This window comes from Clupea harengus, chromosome 19 (genome assembly GCF_900700415.2).
Source record: "Clupea harengus chromosome 19, Ch_v2.0.2, whole genome shotgun sequence".
Classification (NCBI taxonomy): Eukaryota; Metazoa; Chordata; class Actinopteri; order Clupeiformes; family Clupeidae; genus Clupea; species Clupea harengus.
This window is the reverse complement of record NC_045170.1, coordinates 18501995-18526579: the sequence shown is the minus strand read 5'-3', so window position 1 is coordinate 18526579 and position 24585 is coordinate 18501995. Positions and strand designations below refer to the sequence as shown.

The 24585-nt window shown below is 42.3% G+C and overlaps 2 protein-coding genes across 4 annotated transcripts; both read right to left on the bottom strand.

Moving 5' to 3' along the window:
• Nucleotides 1-8124: 8124 nt before the first annotated feature.
• tomm40l (translocase of outer mitochondrial membrane 40 homolog, like) lies at nucleotides 8125-13218 on the bottom strand. 2 transcript variants are annotated; one of them, XM_012829548.3, is made up of 10 exons: nucleotides 13100-13218; nucleotides 12229-12446; nucleotides 11826-11893; nucleotides 11365-11457; nucleotides 10751-10852; nucleotides 10476-10581; nucleotides 10064-10186; nucleotides 9770-9846; nucleotides 9352-9454; nucleotides 8125-9128 (listed from the first exon to the last, which is right to left on the bottom strand). In XM_012829548.3, exons 2-10 carry the CDS (start codon nucleotides 12443-12445, stop codon nucleotides 8989-8991), a joined length of 1029 nt encoding a protein of 342 aa, XP_012685002.1. In that variant the 5' UTR covers nucleotide 12446; nucleotides 13100-13218; the 3' UTR covers nucleotides 8125-8988. The 2 variants fall into 2 exon arrangements, with proteins under 2 accessions (XP_012685002.1, XP_031442092.1); XM_031586232.2 differs by lacking the exon at nucleotides 13100-13218 and adding an exon at nucleotides 12762-12920.
• A 2898-nt stretch (nucleotides 13219-16116) lies between these two features.
• On the bottom strand, nucleotides 16117-24534 carry LOC105902029 (probable ATP-dependent RNA helicase ddx6). Of its 2 annotated transcripts, none has more exons than XM_012829547.3 (14): nucleotides 24346-24534; nucleotides 21740-22871; nucleotides 21498-21561; nucleotides 21300-21404; nucleotides 20969-21098; nucleotides 20617-20763; nucleotides 20423-20517; nucleotides 19901-20023; nucleotides 19534-19662; nucleotides 19266-19382; nucleotides 19078-19141; nucleotides 18863-18964; nucleotides 18395-18629; nucleotides 16117-18185 (listed from the first exon to the last, which is right to left on the bottom strand). In XM_012829547.3, the coding sequence occupies exons 2-13, from the start codon at nucleotides 21928-21930 to the stop codon at nucleotides 18415-18417; spliced, it is 1482 nt and encodes a 493-aa protein (XP_012685001.2). In that variant the 5' UTR covers nucleotides 21931-22871; nucleotides 24346-24534; the 3' UTR covers nucleotides 16117-18185; nucleotides 18395-18414. The 2 variants fall into 2 exon arrangements, with proteins under 2 accessions (XP_012685001.2, XP_031442435.1); XM_031586575.2 differs by having other exon boundaries at nucleotides 18399-18629.
• Nucleotides 24535-24585: the final 51 nt, after the last annotated feature.

Genomic DNA, 24585 nt, shown 5'->3' with positions numbered 1-24585 from the left:
GGCTCAAGACGATCCCTATCAGACCTCTGCCAACCAGATGTTACTCTTGATGATCACTTCTTTGAGATTGTTATACTAGAGATGACAGTGACAGAGAAGAGGATGGTAATAGTTTCAAAATATATTTAAACAATATGTGTGCCACAAGAATTGTCACAGTTTAAGTCAGACAGTTAAGAATGTACACCTTGGTCGACACTCCTCTACCACGCCCAATCGCTATGACGTCTTCATTTGAAACTAGAATTTTAGTTGACATGGATTCACTGTGACCTTCCCTCAACATCAGCATAAAATTAGGTCCCATTTAAAATATGGATGTGAATATTCTGTATTTGATGTCGAAATGTCGCATAATGGCTCCACTCTACTTGTGTTAGCTTCAGGCACTGAAAATATTAAGCCTTCCCGGTTGAATCTTTTTGTTGGATTTTTTTTTATTTTTTTTTATTGTCACATGGGCTTCAAATGTTTCATTTTAAAAGAATGACAAAATAAATGATTGCATTTGCATTGTTGTTTGTATTTTAATTCAATGAGGTTGTGTATTTTTAAATCAAATCAAATCAAACATTGAAAGCATTTCATACCAGGAGGTAATACAAAGAGTTTCACAGAAGGAAATGCCCCCCATTACAGACAAAGATTTTCCAGAGAGATGAAAAAACCATATCATGTAAATAACTTATTACAACGCACGCACATACACATGTACAGCAGACCCACTTCAGAATAGATAAATATTACACAGAATGAAAGGCGAGATTAAAGACATACATGTATGTCTTAAGTGTACGCTTAAAGGTTTCCACCGTTTCAGCCATTCTTAGGTCTTCTGGCAGAGTATTCCAAAGGCTGGGAGCCTATGGAGTGATTTACAGGCTAGTAAAATAATCTTGAAATCTATTCTGAAACTAACGGGTAACCAGTGCAGTGATTTTAAGACTGGTGTGATGTGCGCCCTCTGTCTTATTTTGGTGAGGACTCGTGCTGCTGCATTCTGTATTATTTGTAATTGACTAATGGCTTTTTGGAAGACCAGACAAAAGGGAGTTACAGCAGTCTAGCCTGCTTGTCATAAAATCGTGTATCAGTCTTTCAGTGTCAGCCTGAGAGAGAAACGGTTGCAGCTTAGCAATGTTTCTTAAGTGATAAAAATATGTTTTTACTGTCCCATTTCTTAGATCCACTTTTGACAATTACCGGACTATTTGTTGTGACAAATTCATCATAAGGGTGTTTGGCCTCAAGGGTTAGGTGTTTAAATCAGCTGCCAAACTGGCAAAGTGGCAGGTGAGGCCTCTAAACTAAACATCCTCTTGCACTCTTCTTCTCTCTCCCTTGCTCAGCAACTTTGGATCTAAATCCTATTGATTTCGGCCACAAAAATGTTTTAAAAATTGGATCTGTTTGTGGAATAGTTACTGCTAATCTATTGTATTATATATTTAATGTAACATGTTGTTAACTGACATTTGATATAATGTGTTGTTTATGGAAGTGTTTTTGACACTTCACACTGCATCTTTTTTGTAATCCACGACATGTCTTTTGTAATCCATCATACATGTATGAAACCATAAAAGATGATTATATAATCCATCAAATCTACAATGATGCCTGAATGTAAATGTGTATGTTGGATACATTGATTAACGATGAGCTGCAAATGTAAACTTATTATAGCACATTACATGCCTTACTAAGATGCCCAAAGTTTACTTTTTGATTGCGACATAGTATTGTGTTATTTCTGAGAACGCATCGTCCTCTTCTTGTCATTCCACCGTCTTGTTGTGAAATGTTTTGGATCAATACATTGTGAGTTTAACATCTACAGACCTATTGATCTAAAAGGGCCAGTTGTGAAGCAGAAGGACTTTAGCCATAGGAAAATGCATAAATAGAGAGGTTTTTTGCTTAGAACTTAGTTTTGACAGCCCAACTGCAGAAGCACTCTGCAACATCACACAGGGGAAGAACCACAGACCTGCGTTTTCGTACATTTTATTTGTTCATTTGTGTATTATACGTTTATACGTCCACCATCATAACCAGCCATGAGGGCATCGTTGATATTTCTATTTGTGATACTAATGGGTGGTGAGTAGTCTTTAATTACTAGTTTAGATTCTACCAGTCACTAAAAGCCCTATATCCTTACTAAATTAGTTCTTACAATTCACAGTTCTACGGAATTGGCTTTTTGGACAGGACATTTCATCTGTGCTTTGCAAAACACAATGAGACCTTAACACACAATGCGCATACAGACACAAAAACAGACCTAGTTCAGTTTTGCATCCAACAATCCCTGTCCATTCTGGCTAGTATAGTTACTGACGCTATTCCAGATACTGCATTATTCGAATATTAAAAATGAATTCCTTTAAAAATGTTAATGATAAATGAACACTTACATTCCCTATGATGATAATCCTTTGTAATTATTTTCTTAGACCAAAGTCAATGCCAGGCCGAGGAAGTACCTCAGTCTGGATTTGATTTCAATTATGAATATGAATACAATCGAGGTGCTGAAGACGAACAAGGTCCTGAACATGAACCAGGTCCAGACATCCTGGGACTGATCCAACAGACTGCACTGGGCAAGGAAATCAGGTGAGGTTTACGAATGAGTTGCGGAGCTTTGGACACTTGTCTCTGCCAAGACACATTAAATGATCATCCTGTGAAATAAGATTTAAACCAACTGTATACTTTGCCCAAGATGCCCAGGTGAGACAGTGTAGACATGAAAATTGTGTGATTTACCAAAGACTGTCAGAGACTGCTGAAAAGTCTAGCAATAGAAGAACTGTTGAGTGACTGTCAATAGAGCAGTGTCTGTAGAATGATCACTCTCAAAATCAGCCTGGTTAGTGTCAAGTGATTTATTCTGAGTGGAAATCAGAAACATGCTTAAAACAACCTGTTGAAGAATCTTTGATGAAAAAGAGTAATTCCACATCAGACAGGTTAAATGAAACTACCTTAAGTAATGGAGTAACCCAAGCCTGTTTGAATGCCAGGCTAGTTTACTGAACTGAGCGAAGCATTTACTGTATGCTTGATAGTGGGTAAAACTGTAGGCGAGACAGGTTGGAGGGGTGTGGTGGGAATAGGGTGCAGAGGGCAAGTTATAGGACAATTATGGATAAGCAACATTGATACCTCTCCCTTATGTTGTGGGGGGAGAATGAGCTAATCAATGCTCCAATCTCTAGGAGAGGTAAATTGAGAACCAAACATTGTAGGCCCTTTTTCCTCTGCAGGACCTCAAGGGCCTTTTTTGAGTGCCCCAAACATTTGTAGGCATTTTGACCCCTAAAGGACCTTGTTCAGGGCCGTTTTTGGGGGAGAAATTAGTATCCAATCCGGGGTACTCCGGCCCTGATGATGATGATGATGATGATTATTAAGTCATATTGGTTAAACATGGCATTAGTTTATGACATTTAATTGGGGAGGGGAAAAACTGTCTAAAAGTACAAAATGAGAATTAACTGTACAATTACTAGAAATATGTACCTATATATGTAAGAAATTAGACACTGTATATACATACAAAGATTTTGGGGGGGGGGGAACTACTTTTTTCTCTAGATGTTTTCCATCTTGAATTTGAACCAGTTCTGTAGAATGACTCCTTAAATAAACCTAGCAACTATAATAATTAATATAAAAAGGGGTCAAAGTTTCTTGTTTCACGTTAAATACCTTTTTTCCATCTCCTATTTAGTGACAAGATCTCAGAGAGTGTGGATTCAATCAATCAATATGCCAAAGACGTGGGAAGTAAGGCCCAGTCTATGTTTGATGACCTGGGTCGAACAGCTGGACGTGAAGCCATCCGTTTTGAGTCCGAGATCTATAAGCATGCCGAACGACAGGCGAACGACACTCTTCAAGAGATCCAGAACAACGCCATTGCTGCTGTCCAAAACGTCCACGGCCGGCTAACGCAGAGTGCTGGGGACATGCGGAAGATGACTGAGTCACTCATCGGGTCGGTCGCACAGTCCCTGCAGACTCATCTTGTCGTGTTTTGGGAGTCACTGACAAAAGGAAATGAAACGCACCCTCTGTTCCAGTGAGATGCCCAATGCCAGTGTGATGGAGGCCCATGAGTGTGCATGTCAATCTTACCTAGATTAGGTGGGCCATAACAGCTTAATACTATTTATGATGTGAATGATAATCTTGCTCTCTCATTTTTATCACAACAAATTCATCTAGCAGCAGTTTTTCATTGCTGTTTGTATTCCTCAATAACTGAATGGAGTGTTAAGAGTTGAATGCTAAGTACACAGAGTGCAATAAACTCTACTCTGAAACTGTTCTCTCATACTGTTCATTTATTAACTGTTCATTTAGGCCTCCGCTGAAATACAGAGGCAAAAACAGTAGACCAGTGTTACTGGGAGGTAGGCCTACATCTAGAACAGAGCATATCTGTGTGAGAAAAAAACTGTATCTATAAACATGAGACAGCCTGCAGCCAAAGGTACACTGGCAGTTGAGGCCACTAAATGCAGCGCAATCTTGCACTCTTTTCTCTCTCTTGCTCAGCAACTTTGAGCCTAAATCCTTTTTCTTTCATTCTTTGATGGTATTTCTATTAGGGAGACTAATGGATGGTAAGGATGGTAACATATATAGTTACATGTATAGTTATAAATGTTCATTTACTTCAGTTTTCTGCCAACATTTACTAGTTTACATTCTGTCAGTCACTGACTGCAAACATTTTTAATATGTTTGGTACAAATATATCCTTGCTTAATTAGTTCATACAACTAAGGCTTTACTGGAGATTTCATCTACATAGGCCTACTCATAAATTAGCGGTACTCGCGATCCCATTGTCTGGCTAGTGAATGTAGCCTAAAATTTGAGATTTGAGCCATAGAATAAATGCCAAGACATGCCCTTGGATATACCCTTCCTATGGAAACGGTCTTTCCATAGTCATACAAGTTATGGGTAACGAAAGCTTTATCAAATGAAATATTACTTAATTTAATTATTTAACTACAATACTCGACAAAAATGAAGATAAGATTCAGAAGAGCTCACAAGAAGGGTAGAGTACAATATCTGAGGATGACTTTAGAATGTTTTAACATGTTTCTCACTCGTTCCTCTGACTGCAAGCAAATCACGAAATGAATGGTCTTATTCTAACTACCTTTACATCCAGTTATTTCATTCAACAGTGCAATTCAAAAGACAGCATTAGATGAAAAGCCCAAACTGGGATTTCTTTTCCTCCTGGCCCCATTTGGCTCTATTATCTGTATTGATATAAACCCCAATGAAATGATCACAGAGATAGTCTGTCTGACAGTCTCGACTCGCCCATCCAGATAAGAGACTGTGGGACTTTAACCGGCCAGTCACCAGCACAGCCAATGGGATAAAGGTTTTCAGTTTGTTACTGCAAGGGTCCTCCTGCTAGGCCCTGTTTTCTCTTTTTTATGTGTAAACCCATTTCCTTAAATGTCCCCTAACTACACACCCACATCCACCTATACACATCCACACACAGACCATCACATGTGTTGAGTGCATGACAGTAGGAAAGCCCCAAACACAGCGCTATCTCTGTTTATGCCAGTGGACTTTCTTCGGTGCACTATGGAGCTTCATGGCTAAAGATATGTTACACAACGCTTCAAGAAATCATGCAGTTGCAACTACGACTCCGCTCACACAGGTAAGATTCATCCACAGAGCTGTGAGCTTCTCTACTCAGCGTTCCATTCTGAACATGTCATTTCTTCTCTCTCCCAAGGATTGAAGAGTTGCGATGAAGGTGTCGGCAGCAGTTGTGCTGGTTTTGATCAGTGGTAAGTGGAGTGTCCTCTCTAAGACAGACACCTCCTTTATCATCCTGTACCACATTAGAAACATGTTTACTTCAGTTTTCTGTTGACATTGCAATATCACTAAGGCACGTCTAGCTTTCTTAGAATCATATTTGCTTCAGTTTTTGACCTAGATTACAATAACATGAAAGTAAGTATGTACCCATTAAACTTGTAAATACTGTTTATAAATGTGCATACTCAAACTGGATATGTAAAAATGTCTGGATACAACTGGAATGATGAACCAATTTGAAAGTTTGATACAAAATAATGAATCTTCTCATTAATACACTATCTTAGATTATGCTTGTTAGGCATTAGGGACTTAGTTAAATAAAAGTTGATAAAGGGTTGGCAATAATTATTAACTTGTTATTGCTGTATTAATATTGGCAGAGCAATAGTCTAGCTAAACTGTGACAGTAACATTTCTGTGACATCATATTTGACTTTGGCACAAAAGACTGCCACCATGACAACAAGATAAACAACTAGACAACTAGATTAGATAACCAGACTCGGATTCCGTACATTGTGACTGCAGCGAAAAGAAAATGCATCTCCAATATTCTGCCCTCGTGTCCTATCTTTGATTGTGTCTCTAGGTTTCCTCTGCTCTGAGACAAAAAAAACTTGCATCCACCCTAGCCGTTTCAGTCAGCCCGTTTGTAATTGGGGTGACAGTGGTGTGGTAGAGGAGGTAGAGGAGTCGTTTAGTAATCGGAAGGTTGCTAATTCGATTCCCCACTCCTTCTTACCAAGTGTGTAAGTGTCCTTGAGCAAGACACTGAACCCCTAAATGTATGTATAAATGCAAAATTCCTTGTAAGTCACTTTGGATAAAAGCGTGTGCTAAATGACTAAATAAAATGCTGTTTACTGCACAGCGGCTTGCCATGGCTATGAGGAGCATGTGGCCCTGGAGAACAGCCTATTAGAAGCCTGGGGACTGGACGAGACTGACCCCTGGGATTCCCTGAGGGGGTTAGGGGCTGAGGTGCACCGAGCATTTACACATGCATTGGCCGGTGATGTCAGGTGAGTCCTATTCACCTCACACCGAACCTACAGTGGGGAAAATAAGTATTTGAACCCCTGCCGATTTCGCAAGTTTGGCCACTTGCAAAGAAATGTGTGATCTATAATTGTAATGGTAGGTGTATTTTAACAGTGAGAAATAGAATATCAACAAAAAAATCCAGAAAACTTTGCTTTTCTTTAGCAGCAACCTTCACCAAAACGAGGTCTGTTCGCCGCACCTTATATTTGCCTCCTCCTATATTCTTATCTCCATTAAGGAACGAGATCTCTGGGGGGGTTGACACGGCCGTCCGCTTTGGGATGTCCATGTTGAACGACGCAAGAGATACGGGGGAGAGCGTGTGGGAGCAGATCTCGGAGGAGGCGGAAAAGCTGGCCAGTCAGCTGGAGGAGGACATGAGCCGCCGGTTGGAGGCCATCGAGAGTCACGCCGAGGCCTACACTCAGGAGGCGCGCAGGAAGATCGACCAGAATCTACTGGAGATCCAGAAGAACACCATCCCTGTGGTCCAGACCTTCCAGGGCCAGCTGGCCCAGACGGCGCTGAATATCCGCACGAGCGCCGAGTTCTTTATCGGAGAGTTTGCGTCACTCTGGGAACCTGCTCTACAACAAGATTAAGCTCGCTGCTTAGATTTTTTCCTTAGTGTAGAAGCTCAGCGATACTGTATTTTTACGGAGATCATGCTATGGCTTGATGTTGCCTTGTTTGAATCCCAGACACTTTACTATTAGAAGAGATTATCTTTGCAGTATTCAGAATCATGTGTCAATAAAGGGCTTCAGCAACAGTTGTGTGTTCCTGAGTTAACCAATTTTTTTTTTTTTTTAAATCACCTTCTAGTCTACCTATAAGGGCATAGCTCTGAAAACCTCAAGGTAGTTTTATAGCATATTTGGTTTGGAAGTATGGTAAGCACTGTTTATTTTGTGGTGCCAGGAATTTGGCCAAGGAATAGTAGTAGGAAAAGGCATTGCTGTCCAACAGAAATAAGTCAGGGATAACGTAATTTCCCAGCTGTTAACCGCAGTTTAAACATTGATTTTGCAAAATGCCTGCATCCCTGCGGTCAATACAAGGGTTTGTTTTTATATATAAAATACTGTAATGCGGTTCATAGACAGTGCGGTCAATAGTCGGGAAAATACAATACGGTGAAATCTTGTTACCCACCTACTCATATTCACACACACGAAACGACTCCAAAACTTGATAAGAAACTGCATTTATCTTTGTTCCCCAACAGATATGTACAGGTAACATATATATTTATACATATTTATGTATAAGGTCATATATATTTGCCATGATGGAAAAAAAAGCTTGTAAAAATCAAACTACCAGTAGAACATTGCAGAGCACAAGGTCAAACAATACAAAAAAATAGGAGGGGAAAAAAAACCAGACTGAAAAAATCTGATGAAACAGATAACAAAACTGTTATACTAAAAATGATGTAACTGGACAGCATCTGGTATGTATGCGTGTGTGTGAGTGTGTTTTACTCTAACTATCAGATTTTGTAGGTGTATGTAGTTGAGCTCCTTGCTGTAAAATCTCCAGCCTTCAATCTGTCTGATCCCATCCCTGGTTGTTCCCAACCTGACCCTCTGATCACAGTAGTACATATCCATTCATTACAGGGACAGTTGCAGACATAATGTCAGGTCCTTGACACATTGAGAGTGCAGGCAATATTACTCTCATTTCGCTGAATTTAAAGTCCCCAGTAGTACTGCAACCAATAAGAAGAATAAGAGGATGGCGGTCTCCTTCACATCTTTAGGGCTCCTTGAGGAGGGTGGGGGGCAAAATAAAAAGAGATGTTGCAATGACGGAGCTCTGCCCATGGGTTTGGAGACGAAACAGCTTTAGGGTTGGGGTGGGGGGAGGGAGGGAGGGGCAGCACTATCAGAGAGAGACTTTGCTACCAGTTTGTACGGTCAATATGTGGTTGTGGTTGCATCTGTCCTGTCTAGTTGTCTGTCTGTCTGTCAGTCAGTCAGTCAGAGGGGCAGCTGAGTGCCCGAGAGTCCTTGAGGTTTGGAGGTGGCTGTACCAGGGTGGCCTCCTCTAGCCGATGGTGATGCCAAAGCCGCACTGGAACTTGTGCTTGCGGTGGTTGAGGAAAGCTCCCAGGGCCAGAGACAGAGGCAGCGGCAGCAGCTTCTTCTCCAGCGCCGCCCCCACCACCCAGTTACTATCTACTGAGCCTGTGCAGACACAAGGAGGAGCAGGGAGAAGAGCATTGAAGGATAAATACAAATATAAAAAAATCCTAATATAAATATAAAAATCTTTCTTCTAAAATAACAGATTTTACCTTAAAATCTTAGCTATGCACTATGGATTTAACATGACATTGCGTTCAACTGACAAATTCAACAAATGTGCAGAATAGAGCTCAATAGTGCAGTAGGGAAGCCTCAAGCATACCCTTGAAGAGCAGGTTTGCTTTCGGCACGTCCAGCTGGTAGCCGAAGGTCACACTGGTGTCCTGCATTCGGGTGCTGGCCTCAAACTCCACGCCTAGCTGGAGCTACAGCAGAAAAAAAAGCAGAAGATTGGTTGACTTCTTGTTAGCTTACACTACAGAGACAGACAGTTGTCATCTGTGGTGATCAGTACATGAATCTGTGCTTTTTAGACAGCAAATGTGCAACGTTTGAATAACACAAAAACACCCCAAAAAGGTCACGAGGTGAACACCAACAAGATGGTTAGCTTCCACTCTGTTTGCCCCAGCCTCTAAAATCAATCACAATCACACACACACACACACACACACACACACACACACACACACACACACACACACACACACACACAGACCACTGACCGACAGAGCTTTTACCTGGTCATTAGCCTTGTGATAATAGGATGCATGCGCTCCAGCGCCCCCTAGTGTCAATGTGGCAATAAAGTTGTTGCCTAGGAGAGGGAGCAAAAAGCACAAGGTCAACCAATCAAGGTCATTTATAAGCACTGGAGCCCAATGACCTTCATGTATATGCAGGGTTTGGTGAGTGAATACATTCAGTTGCAAGGAGTTCTCAATTCAGAGACAAACACAGAAAACAAACACACACACACTGTGTAGACATTTCCACACTCATTAGAATGTCCACACACAGACAAAAACCCTCACCTGTGTAGCGGCCAGCAAGAGACACGACTGTGCCTTCCTCTCCAGGCCGCCGGTGATACACCATCTCTCCCCCCAGAGCCAGAGATGGAGTGATGGACTGCAGATAGTGGGTTACAATAATACCTGAGAGAGAGAGAGAGAGAGAACAGTGAACAGAGGAGAGGTGGTGAGGAAAGAAGACAAAAGCCAGGAGGGTTAGAAGAAGGAAATAAAAAAAGAAAAGGGGTAATATGAAGAAGAGGGCAAACAGTCAGGCTCTCATTAACACCAAAGTTAAGGGAGTCTGAAATCTAAAAGGCAAAACATGGCCTCGTAACAAAATGGCCGATAGAACTACTAACATCACCAAGTACACTTCAGTCTTTCAAAACGAATGGACACAAGAAAACGGCATTTTTCAGTAAAGCCTTACCAGATCCCACCAGCACATCTGGGTTACCAAATGTCATGGCAGCTGTGAAGTCTTTGCCTCGGAACTCGGCATCTCCCTGCCAGTTGACAAACTTCTGCTGCTGTGTCTGATTGGGCAACATCAAATGAGAAATGACTTAGATGGCAGCAAAACCAGCAACTGGATTTAGTTAGAAATCTAAAGACTTGAGTGGGGTGTTGTGGTAATGCTCCCACACACATTAATATATACACACACACACACACACACACACACACACACACACAGGTCCATACCTGGAAGGCCAGTTTGGAACGTATTCTCTCTGTGACTTGATGGATGACCTGTGCATTTAGACTACCACTGTTGTCCATATCACCCACCATCACCGGGAAGGACTAAGGACAGGCAGAAGAAGAAAATACATTGACTTGACCTTCACGCATACATAAGTTGAGTATGATGAACTCCAATACATTTCCATTGTTCAGAGACATGAAATTCCAAACACGAGAAGTTCTGAGAGCACAATACAGTTGATAATTCAAGGCTGCACTGCAAGAGCATGCCAATCACCACCATAACAAGCCAATACATTCTCCCCTGACACAAACCCTATAACTTGTGGGATCGCAGATATCAACTAAAAGGGTCTGGCCCTGGTCTTGTGTGCAATGTTACAATGTTCCTGTACCTCCAAAGGTAGCACAAGATCATGGGTTCGACACCCAGGAAGCAGAAATACCTGGCACACCTGAGGCACACCTGTACTATGCTGCAAATCACTATGGCTCACTACTGGCTGCTAATTTAATACAAAATAAAAGTATACAGAGTAAATGAGTCAGATGGGCTTTAAACTCGGCTGCACTTTGAGACGACCACATTAGGCTAAAGAGAAGCATGTTACCTCAGCAGGACCCATCTGCTTGGAGCCCACATAGGTGGCGCCAAATCTGTAACTGGAATCACCCTGGGTACTCAGCATGACGGTGTGATTCACCTGATGACAACAGACAGAACGGCAGAGGAAGACAGGGAGGCAGATTGGATCAACATCAAGTAAATCACTACATCTACTCTATTGCACTGTCCCATGCATTTCATTGTGTCTCATTCAGATTCCTATTCAAAAACTGTTTTATCTTGCACATTGACTGAGGGCATAAAACGTATAATATATATATATATATATATATATATATGCTCATATAAGTGGTTGCTGTTAGCGAACATTTCTCCTCAAACCATGAAAAAACTATCTCTCATAATTATGTAAGTAAATGGTGCTAATTATAGTTGAGACAAAAGGACAGCAAAAGAGAGACAAGAAAGATTTGCATTCAGATGCAGTAAAAGACCTTGACTGACCTGAAAATAATTGCTAAGTCCCTTGTTAACCGTGAGTCTCACTCCTTCCATCTGCATGGGGAAGACCTCTACACACACACACACACACCACACACCACACACACGCACACACCATTACGGCACTGATTTAAAAAAAAAGTTCCAGCACTTGTCTCAGGCGAATCATCAAGCCTTTTGCAAGAGTGTACTCCAATAGGGTGTATATTAACCAGCTGACGATTTTTTCAATTTGCAGGCTGTAACCAAAGGATAAAAATGACAGGAAATCTAAATTGAAACCCTTGGAAACAGGCATGATGACAACCTGGTGAAAGCAAGTTTAACTGGGAGAAAACATGGCACACTGGTCGCCATACTGTCTTAAATGGAACCTCATGGCTATTCATCCTCATCATGCGCTAACCTTTGCACTTGCGGTGGCACTCCTCAAAGGCTCCCGGATTGGGCAGCGGGGGATCAGTCTCCTCAGACTCGGCTGTGGGGGCTCCAGTGGGTGAGACCGGTGACACAGGGGGCATGGTGAAGCCCGGGGGCATAGACACAAGGCCTGCCGCACCAGGACTGCCGCCCGGAGGGGGCACTGGAGGGCTTGGGGAACTGGCAGCCAAAACACTGCCCATGCTGGGGGGGGGGGGGGGAATGAATGAATACGGAAGAAGAGGTTCACTGGATAGGGTGATAATGAACAAGGCATGAATTCAACCAATACATTTCAACCAATAAAACACAGGATCCCGGGTGAGCCTTTAAATCTGGGGAAGAAGCATAACAATAGCGGGCCTGTGCTCATGAGATCAGCTCTTTCAGTTAATATAATGATTATCTATGACGCTTGACACTGTATCTCGGTGTGGTTGCGGAGGGTTGAATAAGCCACCCTTCACTGCCATACAGATTTTAGTCTAATTCATGATGCTCTTAATGCCAGCTACCTACCCAACATGACTAGAAAAGATGGAAGCCATTTAAAGACACAAACAGGGTATGCCAAACCAACGTAACCAGCAAGCTTTCTGGCAAGACATCACCTATCCAAGGATTGGTAGCTAGCTATGACCAATGAATTAGCTAGCTAGCTAGCTAGCTAGCTAGCCAGCCAGCCAGCCAGCTAGCTTAGTTAGCTTAAAAATAACATCAATCTCAGGAGGAAAGGTATGGAGCAGGCACCTCTATATTGGATGCCATCAGAACTTTGAATTACGACTGTGTCTGCTTTTTTTCAACCTTAAATAGCCATGTTCTTATTAACCTCGTGATATAAGATTGATACTCACGTTGTGACTCAGGACAGAAGGACGATACAACACCCGGCAGCACCAACGAAGAAGTCGTTCAACCAGTATGAGTTTCAACATAGGAACCGCCTTCTTGGGGTATGTGACCTTTGGATTGGATAGTGAAAACGACAGGTGAACAATGTATTGCCTTTTCGCCTGTCAATCTCTGGCGGCGCATGATTTTAGAGATGAAGGCGTGTCTTCACCAGAGCCTTCACATGCTAGAGGTGAAACATTTTACACATGGGAGCTTCTAGGAGGCGGGTGAAAATCATCTTGCATCTGTTCATTGGTTGACAAAAATCGTCACCAAGACAGCTTGGTTGAGGCGTCGAAGGTTTTTCTGGTTTATCACAAAGAGGGGGGACTTCGTGAAGGTCACAGGACTACACACATGGGTCTCGAGTCAATGGCAACAACAGACAAGCTGAACTACAAAAATGATCAGCTTAACACATTTATAGTATAGTTAACACCGTCGCCGCATGCTGGTATTTAATTGTCAAAGACTCCACAAATCCAAACAGATCTATCCCTGGTTATGAAAGCTTTGCTGCTCCTACAAGTTTTGATTACATAATAATAGGTAGCTTTTTATTAATAATAAAAAAAAGAGACAAAACAGGGACACAAATTGCAGTCAATTGTTTTTATTTATTTAGCCAGATAATCCTCTGCATTTTTGTTAAGAACACAGTTCATTTCAATGAGAGAGGTAGAAGAGGAATGAATCAACAGAGTTGCATAAAGGTGATGGTGACACAACCTTAAATAGGGGGGGGGGGGGAATCAACTGCTTGATATACCAATTAATATGCAAAATTTGGGAATGGTAGCAGGGCCACAGAATTAAAAGTAGTAAGAGGTTTGGATAATTTTGGTCTGACTGGTTTATCCCTGGTGCTTGGAACAGGGACAGAAATGACAAGCCAGATTCTTTTCTACCGCAGAATTTAAAAGATAATACTGAGATGGTAAACTAGCCTTGTGAAAAAGGTTCTACCTCTCTCATTCACATTCTGGCTAAACAGACTTCAGATTTTAGAACAGAAGAGAAATAAAACTTCCACCGAAATGTAACCATTTCCACTCAAAACTACACAGAAAACAAAAGTCGAAAAAAAAAAACTGAACTTTACCCCCACCATGTTTTTCTTAAGCTGTTATACACAGACATATAACAGTTCTTATGTCATTCAAAGCTCCAATTTAATGACATTTGCATTTAGATTTCAAACTGAAAATGAATTCTCACAAATTCACCTTTATGGACCTCAAACCATAATTGAAAAAAAAGGGTCCATTTTTATTGTATTTCTTGCAGTGGGGAGTATCTAAATTCACTTAATTTAACAAATTTTAGGATCTCAACATTGGATTGGAAAAATAGGTCCAACATTATGTCAGATATCCCACAGCCTCGAGCCAATTTAGGTCTGGGGAACGGTTTAATCTCGGTACAATGGTTCTCTGGTCGTTTACTGGATCTTTGTTGGATAAGACTAATCATGTTAGAATTTGTTGGATTCTACCCAGGGTGTGAAAACACCTAGGTCACACCACGCTCACTCCTGCGCACGCGTCCACACACACAAATGTTTGCCACAGCCAAACATTCCATCTCAGCCGCAGTCGATCTCCAGACACACACACAGACACACTTCCTCACACGCATACCACATAGCCCCTCTTTGTAGGAAAAGATACAGCATTCTTTCACAGATTCTTGGCTTTTGATTCTCACACACACGTTCTTACACAGTAGTTTTCACTCATTCTAATGTCCCCCATTTCTCACTCAGACACACACACACACACACTTTTTGGTTTTCATACAAGTCCTGAAAGTGAGCTTTTCAAAACCCAACATAGACTTTCCTACATCCAGTCTAACAGCTCACTCTTTGCTTTCAACCTGTAAACGGAAAAAACTCTGTAAACAATGATCATCATTTACAGGTCCAGATCCACCAGATGTGCCCCTTTAGGACAGACTCCCAATACAAACCCTGGTTTAGATAGGTGAGGGCATAGGCCAGAGGGAATTCTGGTTAAAAAAGGGGAGAAGCACAGGTTGCTACCCTTTCCTTAAAAGTATTGAGGAGAATTCTTACCTCAACTGGCCAGAATGTTTACTGTAATACTTAGCGAATCTTCAGAAGTACCGATCAGGGGTTGTTAATTTTATGCAGCCCTGGAAAGGCCCAAATTTACTCTGGAGAGCCTTTCAGTGCCAATTTGAAACAGCTGGTGGCACAAACCAGGGCAAAGACCTGATGTTGGAGAGCTCACACTACACAGTCACCCAACCAGATGCGTCTCACCATTCCAATCCACAAACCATCCCATCCTACACCATCCCACCCCACCCATCCCATCACCGATCTATGATCGATCCCCAATCCCACCCACACACTTGGCTCAAGCATACCCATCCCCACCCTGACCCACACACTCCTACTCCCGCACTCATAACCCTCCCAGAGTCTCATAACCCCCCCCCCCCCCCAGTATTTGGCCCACCTCTCCACTAGTCAACACACTTCTCCCATTTAGTTGCCTGTTTCCTCCAGTTTTGGCAAAATGCATCCCCACCCAGCCCAATCAAGACATTCCACCAAATCTCAAATACCCCCCTCCCCATTTGAAAATAAAAAATTACAAATCAATCCCCAACCCTTACTCCCCAACCATCCCACCCCGCTACGTTCATCTGCAGCAGGGAAAAGACCAAACTTAAAAGTACGTCACAGCTGCCAGTTAGAAGATGCTACAGTTTATGCTTCAGAGGGGAGCGCAAAAACCAAAAAAACTCCAGTGAGTGTGCCGAGCAGACAGCCTGTCACGCAAGCTATAACACACACTACAGAGAGTGCTATAGCTATAACACACACTACAGAGAGAACAGGTCAAGAAGATGATGAAGTGCCAGGCTGGACACACAGAAGGAAAGGAAAAAGGGATAGATGTTCCAGGAATCAAAACAAAAAGGAAAAATGTTTAACTCTCCATTGTCTGAAAAAAAAAAAAAAAGGACAAGGCGCAAAGAAAAATTAACACTTTAGCATGACCGAGTTTGTTGAGATATGAGATGATGAGCAGTGCCACAGGCTTTAAAAAGTGTGTTTTTTTTTTTCTTTTCTTTTAAGCTGACTCACTCCATCTGATGGAGATGGAGGACAAAGAGGGTCTACGTATAGCTTGCTTTTACCTTGAAAACATCCAAACTGTTGTAGTACATTCACCTGTTTGCCAGTATAATAAAAATAAAATGTTAAAAAAAGGGGTGGGGGGGGGGGGTGATGATTTTTCTTCAAATAAAGTTATTTTTGTGCACAAAACCGAGGCAGGCAACTCACTTATTTCAAAACACGAACAGCATCTCATTCAGCACAAGCCCCCTCTGACCAATCATATTTAATTTATGCAGAAGCCTGACCAATTAGTACACAGAATGTGCTACTGCATGTAAGACGCTCACTGACTGGTGGTCAGCATGAAGCTTAGCTTCGTGAGTGGAGCTCCCCTCACACACGCAGCTGTGTCATTGGCCCTGCAAAGTTCTCCTCTCATGCAAAGCACTCTGCTGCATAAAACGTAAAAGCCTGCCGTTGCAAGACCCAAGATATCCTAGCAGGCCATAAGGTCACGCTTGCCTGGAAGTCAACTGAATCGTGATCGATAAAATTTCATTTCTTTGCAATCTCCATGATGAAATTGATCATGCAAAGTAGGAAGAAAAACTCAAATGCAGGACTCATGCTGGCAAGCTTGTGTTATTATTGCCATGTTTCTACAAGAGGGCACTGATAAATGGAGGAGGGCTGTTTTGTAGCCCTGTGTTTTGTGGCCAGTGTGTTGGAAGTAATGTGTTGTAGATGAATGAAGCATGAAGCAGAGTCGGCAGCCAAATGCATAGTTACCTAGGAGAGACATTCTTCAGAGCTCACAGGGGCAGTGTGAAAACACCACAGGAGGACAAGCCCTCATCATGACATACCGCCTTGCGCCAATTCAAAACAAAAAAGGAAGTAGATCACCTTGTATTAGGACCTAGGCACCTTGTACCTAGTCATTTTCAAAAATTCTCGCAAACAGGTGCTGAAAAATAATCTACTCTGTCACACAAATTGCAGATCCTTATAGAACAGAAACTCTCGTAATAGGAAAAAAAAGAATGAGGTCTCCTACTTTAAAAAGCACCATAAGCTTTTGTGCTTTTTATCAATTTTCCAGCCTAAACTAAATAGTTTTGATGGTTCAGACATGCCCTTGGTTCTTGGTGTGACTTAAGACTTGAAGCCAATTGGCTGCCAGTACACGGAGCATCACATCAAAAGGGGAGTCCTGTCAACAACACAGAGCAGGTTTAACTGTTCTGCCTCGGTTAGACTTCTAAAATATCTGGGCATCACAAAGATGCTAGCTAGGATAGTCGGCTTTTCTTTCAACGTCTCAACGTCTACAGTTGGTCAGAAATTAAGGCACTTAAGTGACAGGGCATGTATGTATGTATGTGTGTGTACATGTGTGTTTCTTTAAAAGGACACACACCAAAACAGTGTGTGTGTGTGTGTGTGTGTGTGTGTGTGTGAATGTGCACCATGCATGCTGTGTGTATGTAGATGGACCCATCTCTCTATTTTCTGAAACGACCTCTGAAATCTGTTTTTTTCCTTTTTCTTTTTCTTCCCTAAACCAAATGCTAACAGAAGGAGCAACAGCCAGCTCAGGGCACATCAATTCTGTTCTCGCTTGTTGATCTACCTCGTCCTCCAGGCCCTCAGCCCTGTTTATTTATTGCAAGTCACTCAAGGACTCTGGAATGTTTAGGGTTTCCTTCTTTAAAAAAAAAAAAAGAATAAAAAAAAAGGGCCAAAAGAGTGCATGCCTCAGTTTTGTGCACAAGAATGAAACGTTTTGCTTTATCTGGCTCGGCAATGGCAAAATTGAGGGTATGAAAGAATGAAGGGAACAAGCCAGGAAAAAAGAGAAAAAAAAAAAATTGTCCATAGAGGAGTGTGAAGCCTTTGTGCAAAAGCAAACGTCTGTGCAAAAGCCAGTGACACCATAGCCTGTGGTCCTGTAGGGACAGAAGAGAACAAAACCAGAACTGTTAGTCTAGGCTCGTTTTCCTTTCTTTTCTTTTTTTTTTTTTTACTGTTGCCCACCATTTTAAATAATTTAATACATTAAGACTTGCCGAGCAGCGACAATGCATTGAGACAGAAGACAAACATTCTCAGATCTCATTAAAGAGACTAAAACGCTGTAACCACGGAAACCACTCACCTGCCTGTCATTGCTTCGCTTTAGGGCTGGTTGGGTGTGGTCACAGGACGTCTAGGCGGCTCCTCCTCCTCCCCATCTGGCGAGACCGAGTGGTACTCTGCCACATACAGACTCTTGTCAATGGAGCCGGGAATGGGCTTGATGTCAGTCACCAGCTGCTCCTCGATGGACTTCAGGTTGAAGCGGTCATCAGACGTGATCAGGTTGATGGCCAGACCCAGGTGCCCAAAGCGGCCTGATGTGACAGCGGGAGAAAAAAAAAAAGAGGGGGGGAAAGAAAGAAAGGACGGGTTGTGAGCAAGAGAGATGAAGAGAGGGGACGAGAGGTTAAGAAAGTCATGAGGTCAAGCATCTGAGACAGCAAAATCAACATCATGAGACGATTGCAAAGAAAAGCGTGTCCAGATAGCGGTGCTCATGGTGGTATGGTATGGGTCTCTATTGTACGCCATGGTGCCATTTACACACCTGATCGACCAATGCGGTGCAGATAGGTTTCTGCGTTCTTCGGGAAGTCAAAGTTGATGACCACGTTCACTGCCTGAATGTCGATTCCTCTGGTGAACAGGTCTAGCACAAAAAGACAGCAACACTTATTTTCATTTTGAAAATACCAGGCCTTTGCCTCACAGACAGACCCGACATTAAACTTGCAATAAGAAGAACACACAGATTTGGCTCACCAGTGCACACCAGGTTCCTACAGAGGCCATTCCTAAAGTCATGAAACACTCGGTTTCTGTACTCCTGTGAGTGGAAGGACCGAAGATTAGCATTCAGCCAACACAGACCATTTCCACAAGATCTGAGCATTGTGAAATGGTTTGTTAAGGTAGCACATGTACATTACAGAAATACCAATAACACACACCTGCATCATCTTGGCATGGATGTAGAAGCAGGAGTAGCCCAGCTGGGTGATCTTTTTGGCAAGCAGCTCGACCCTCTGGGTGGAGTTGCAGAAAATGATGGACTGATTGATCTGCAACTGCAGAGTGAGAAAAGAGAAATATGTTTAGAAGAAACACATGATACAAACCAAGTTACTAAGGAAGGTGGGGGGGGATGGGGTGAGAGAGAAAATGAGTCGACGTAGAGAGCACAAGTGACATTAAATAGGTTGGCCCACCACGACCTACCCTTGAGAAGAGTGTGTTGAGACAGTGGACTTTCTGCCTCTCAGTGACGTAGGCATAGAACTGCGTGATGCCCTTTAGAGTGAGCTCCTCCATCAGGTTGATTTCATAAGGTTTCTGCAGATGTTTGCTCTATGAAGACACACACACACACACACACTTACTTTAGCAGACCATTAAACAGAAAACAGCTCAGTGAATGTCTCTGTGAATAAAATGTTGCCTGAGGGTGGCTAACACGACAATGAACTTGGAAACACACTTCTAAAAACAATCATAGATGACTTAAAAAGGCCAGAAATTGTACAGAAAGGAATTCTATCATGACAAATTACTTTCTCACACACACACAGCCTGAGGTGTTGCTCACCATAAACTTCTGCACACTGATGGGGAAGGTTGCGGAGTAAAGCAGAATCTGCCGGCCCTTGGCCAGGAAGCTGATGATATCCTCAATGAGCACCACAAAGTCCTGAGAGAGCAGCTTATCTGCCTAAAAGAGAAAGACATACGTACAAAGTTTCACATAGAGTTCAAATCTAATCCACACAAACACCCTCGACCATAGTTTCTTTGTCTCGTCCAGTCTGGAAACATGTAGTGCATTTTCTGCGGTCAGATCATTCTTCAGACACATTAATGTGCCATGCAACTGCGTCGTTCAAAAGCAAGAGCTTAACATAATGGTGTGGTTTGGCTTTTCTACAGGCAAAACTATAGCTTGGGAGAATGAAGTCCAGCGCAATATGCCTACAGAAAGCTTGTGGAAATACACAATTTTGGTGATATGAAGAAACGTAGTAAGTATCTGATGAGATATGGCTCCATGTTGTCTTTCACCTGACATGAGATGGTAGACACTAGTTGGTAAAAGCAGAAGACTACCACTCACCTCATCCATGACCATCATCTGAACTCTATCCACTTTGGCCACACCCTTCTTAATCAGGTCTAGAATTCTCCCCGGTGTCGCAATGACAACATGAACTGCATGGGAAAAGCACAGTGCAACATTTGAGCCCAAAAAAATATTATCACTGATAATCTTGTTGTTGTTATCATCATTATTATGGGTTGGTATATTACCGGTCTCATCCAGACGTAAAATGTCATCTCGCAGGTTGGTTCCTCCGGTGGTTGCCATGACTTTGACTCCACCCAGGTGCTTGCTGATCTGGATGGAGATCTGACTGACCTGCAGGGCCAGCTCGCGGGTGGGAACCATCACAACGGCTGGAGAAAGAACGAGAGAAACAAGACAAATCAGACCACCTGAAAACGACACCCACAAGACCATGTGACCACATGAAGCAGCATGATCTGCTCTATCTGTGTTAGAATTAGTCTAGTCTAAGCCTACAAATTACTGAGGTGTGTAATGAAGGGGTTAATTTAAAACAAATAAAACAAATAAAATGAGAGTAAAGAGAGCCCTTACCCTGGATGTAGTCTTTCTTCAGGTCTATCCTCTCCAGCAGTGGGATGAGGTAGGCCCCACTCTTTCCGGTCCCGTTCTTGGCCCTGGCAAGAATGTCACGGCCAGAGAGGGCGATAGGGATACTTTCCTCCTGGCAAGGGGACACAGACACAACTGGATGTCAGTTTAATGAAAGTAATTCTGTTCAATAAATCAAACTCGACCAGGACTATGAACTTCTGAGCAAGGTTTTCAGCTAACAGCATTATGACATGAACAACAGTGCCACAACATGCAAGCTATTGGCTGTTGGGATATCATGGACAGTAGGCGGAAAGGTCTGATTGGTTACCTGAATGGGGGAGGGCTTCTCCCAGCCCATCTCGAATATCCCCATCAGTAGCTCCCGCTTCAGGCAGTAGTCTTCAAACTCGTTCCCCTTGGTCGAAGTCACATCCTGGGAGAACGGAAGGAGGAAAAGAGGTTGACACAGCCCATAGATTTCTACATAAGACTACTCTGTTTAAGCCTGCAACACAAACACACTTACAGAAGTTCTGACTCTGGTGTCTTTGGGGGGGAGCAGTAGGCTCTTCTTCCAGTCATCACCAAACCTAAGAGTGAAAACGCAGCAGACACCAAACATTAGCACAGTTCAAACACCTTTGAGTTCACACATGAAACTGCTCAGTGGTGAGACGTAAGACCTATATTCATTGCAACGCTAAATGATACAAAACTAATACCTCTACTACAAAGATGAAAAATTTAACAGGAGGCTGAGGTACCCACCTAATACCGCCTTCCTGGGTTCCGCCCCCTGGCTTCAGGGCTCCTCCTCCTACAGTCATCTTTCCAGGTGGTGTGCTCACAGAGTGGGGTCCTGACTGGGAGAGAGGTTTAGTCTGTCCTCGTAGCTGCCCGTTCTGCTTGTTCAGACCCATCACCATGGGGCCCATGCTTTCTGTTCTTGCGGTTGCCATTTTTTTTTCTCCTTTTCCTTCGGTTTGCTCCTTTGCCTTTTAAAGTTTGTTTGTTTGTTTTTGTCCTCTCTCTGTAAGGTTTCAATGCCCTTTCCAGAGTATTAATACCAAAAAAAAAGCTAATAAAGCATTTACAATGCACTCTATTTCTTAAATCCAAAGTTATTTAGAAGTGTCTTTATAGTATTTACATATACACAAGTGCACGTACAGTGTAGCCTCTTTCAATAAGAGCAACTGACGTCATGAAAAATAAGTATTACTCCAGCTCTTCCAAATGAAGAGAAATGAGCATTTATATGCATAAATATAGAAGACCTGACCACAATATAGAAAATTATATGTAGACAAGCTTCACAAAAGTACAAGTCCTGCAGACTTAGAACATAGAACAGCTAAGGCAATACTGAACAAGAGAGAGTCTGAAAAAAATATCCACGTCTCGTGCTCACAGTTCAATCTCTTGTTTTCCTCAGTCCGTTTTCCAAAACAAAAAATGCCAGTTCATCAAAACAGCTGTTTTTCTCTCTCTTGGTTATAGAGTCTTTTCCTGCTTTTCAGAACTCTTCAAAAATGCAAGGGATTTTTTGCTTGTTTATTCCCCTTCAAAAAGTTGTATTGACAATGAATCTGAATGTGAATCCTCGTGTTTCAAGCAGTCATGCTGCAAGTGGATTTCCTGATACCAAAAATTCCTGATGCTTCAAAAACAGAATTAATCCTGGGATACTGTAGTCCAAAACGCCAAAAGTTCCCTTTGCTTTAATTGGAACCAAACTTCACCTGTGTAGTCTTTCTTGTAATAGTAGTTCTCCACAGACTTCAGCTGTGTGAGGGTGTGCATATATATGCACTTGTGTGTCAGTTAGCATGTGTGTACAAGGTGAGGGGTGAGTAGCGTTTCCTCCACTAAACAGGCCAGCAACTCAAACCTCAGTCACCTGACAAGGAAAATGGGAGAGGAGAGGAGTTTAGCACCACATTAATAGAACATCAGTTAATTAATTCCACACAGGTTTGCGCACACATTTTAAGCACAGCCTCACTGTTGATGACCCTTCATGCTGGCAGTTCACAAATCCTGTCAGAATGCTTTCCAATTTAATGTTATTCTGAAAGTGTTCCACTGGCATTATGGCAAAATCACAACCAAACAGTTTGTAATCAACCAGCTTAGACGTCTGACTGGCGCGTATTAACGATCTTATGTTTGAGAGCCTATCTAATACTGATAATGCTAAAAACATGCTTCGAGACGCCGCCAAGCGCTGATTGTCAGATCTGTTGAAAAGTTCTGCAGCAGGTGGCAAACTTTGTCGATGCCATGCTATCTGTGGTGGGTAACACTAGACATCTCTGACTGGCGTTGCACGCGTTTTACTAATAAATTCGCATGACCTAGTTGCAGGTGACGCATTTTAACGATTTGTGTAATTGAGATGGCTAAAGTTAGGGAAAAAACCTTAGGATAGCTAATGTTATTATGACTGCATTAGCTCCGACATTGGACAGATAGCGTTAACGTAGCTAGCAATACTTCGCCAACTGCAGGGCAAATAATCAACCCAGTGGATACATCAGCTGTGTGATTTAAATTAAGTTAGAATTAAATTATACATGGTCTAAAATAGTAAAACTGTGGCTTGACCCCATTTCCACATAATTCATGTTAGCAGGACATTACGCAGACCTGAAAAGAAATAACCTGCTAACGGCAAGTGCCGTCGACATCGACGCAATGGTATACTGTTAGCGAAGCTAGCGGTAGCTGCCTAACCTCACACCAACCAACTTGATACCAGCTAACGTTAGACGACTATAGATATACTTATTTAAAAAAAAGTTTAAGACGGCATGGTTCAACACAATTTCGCCGCGTACAGTTTAACTCGTCACGTTCACTAGCCACATCTTGATATGGCAACCTACACAATAATCACCGTTCTTTTACGTAACTGTAGCTAGTCAAGTCAGCTATCGCTAAGTAGCTAAATGTTTCGTTGGTTTATTTGGCTAGCTATCCAGTATGGAAGCCCGAGCTAAATCCGTCCTCTGCATTATTGCATTGAAGGAAACTGCATACGTTCCGTTTCTTGCATTGCATTCCCAATTTAACGAACTATCTGGTCGCTGCTAGCAAACTGAGAACCAAGTGTACGGCTTTTTTTCCTCGCTCGCTAACGATGGTTAAAATTAAGCTTTCGGTTGTTTTATTGTAAAGGCAGGAAATTCAAACAGCAAACCTCACTTGAAGTAAGTAATCCACGGTAGCCTGTGGGTGCTAGCATTAGCTTAATTTACCAATTTGTCCTGGCTAGTGTTAATAGCTAGCTACAGTTAGCAATAATATCTTGCAAGGAAGCCATTCAGATGTAATAGCAAGACAGAAATTTGATGTGAGTCGAAATATTTTACCTTTTTTCTCCACCGTAAGTCTTATCTTGATGTTATAATCGATGCTGGTCAAATATTCATATGTATAGCTCAACAAAATCTCAAACTCACATTTACCAACTGGTCTCTATTGTGTTTGTTCTTGCTAAATCAACATGGTCGCCGTCTTCTTCTTCCTACCCTTCTTCGTCTTGTTTCGTCGCTACTTATTTGACAGCAACACCAGCGTGTTAGTGACCTTACTGCCATCTATTGATGTGG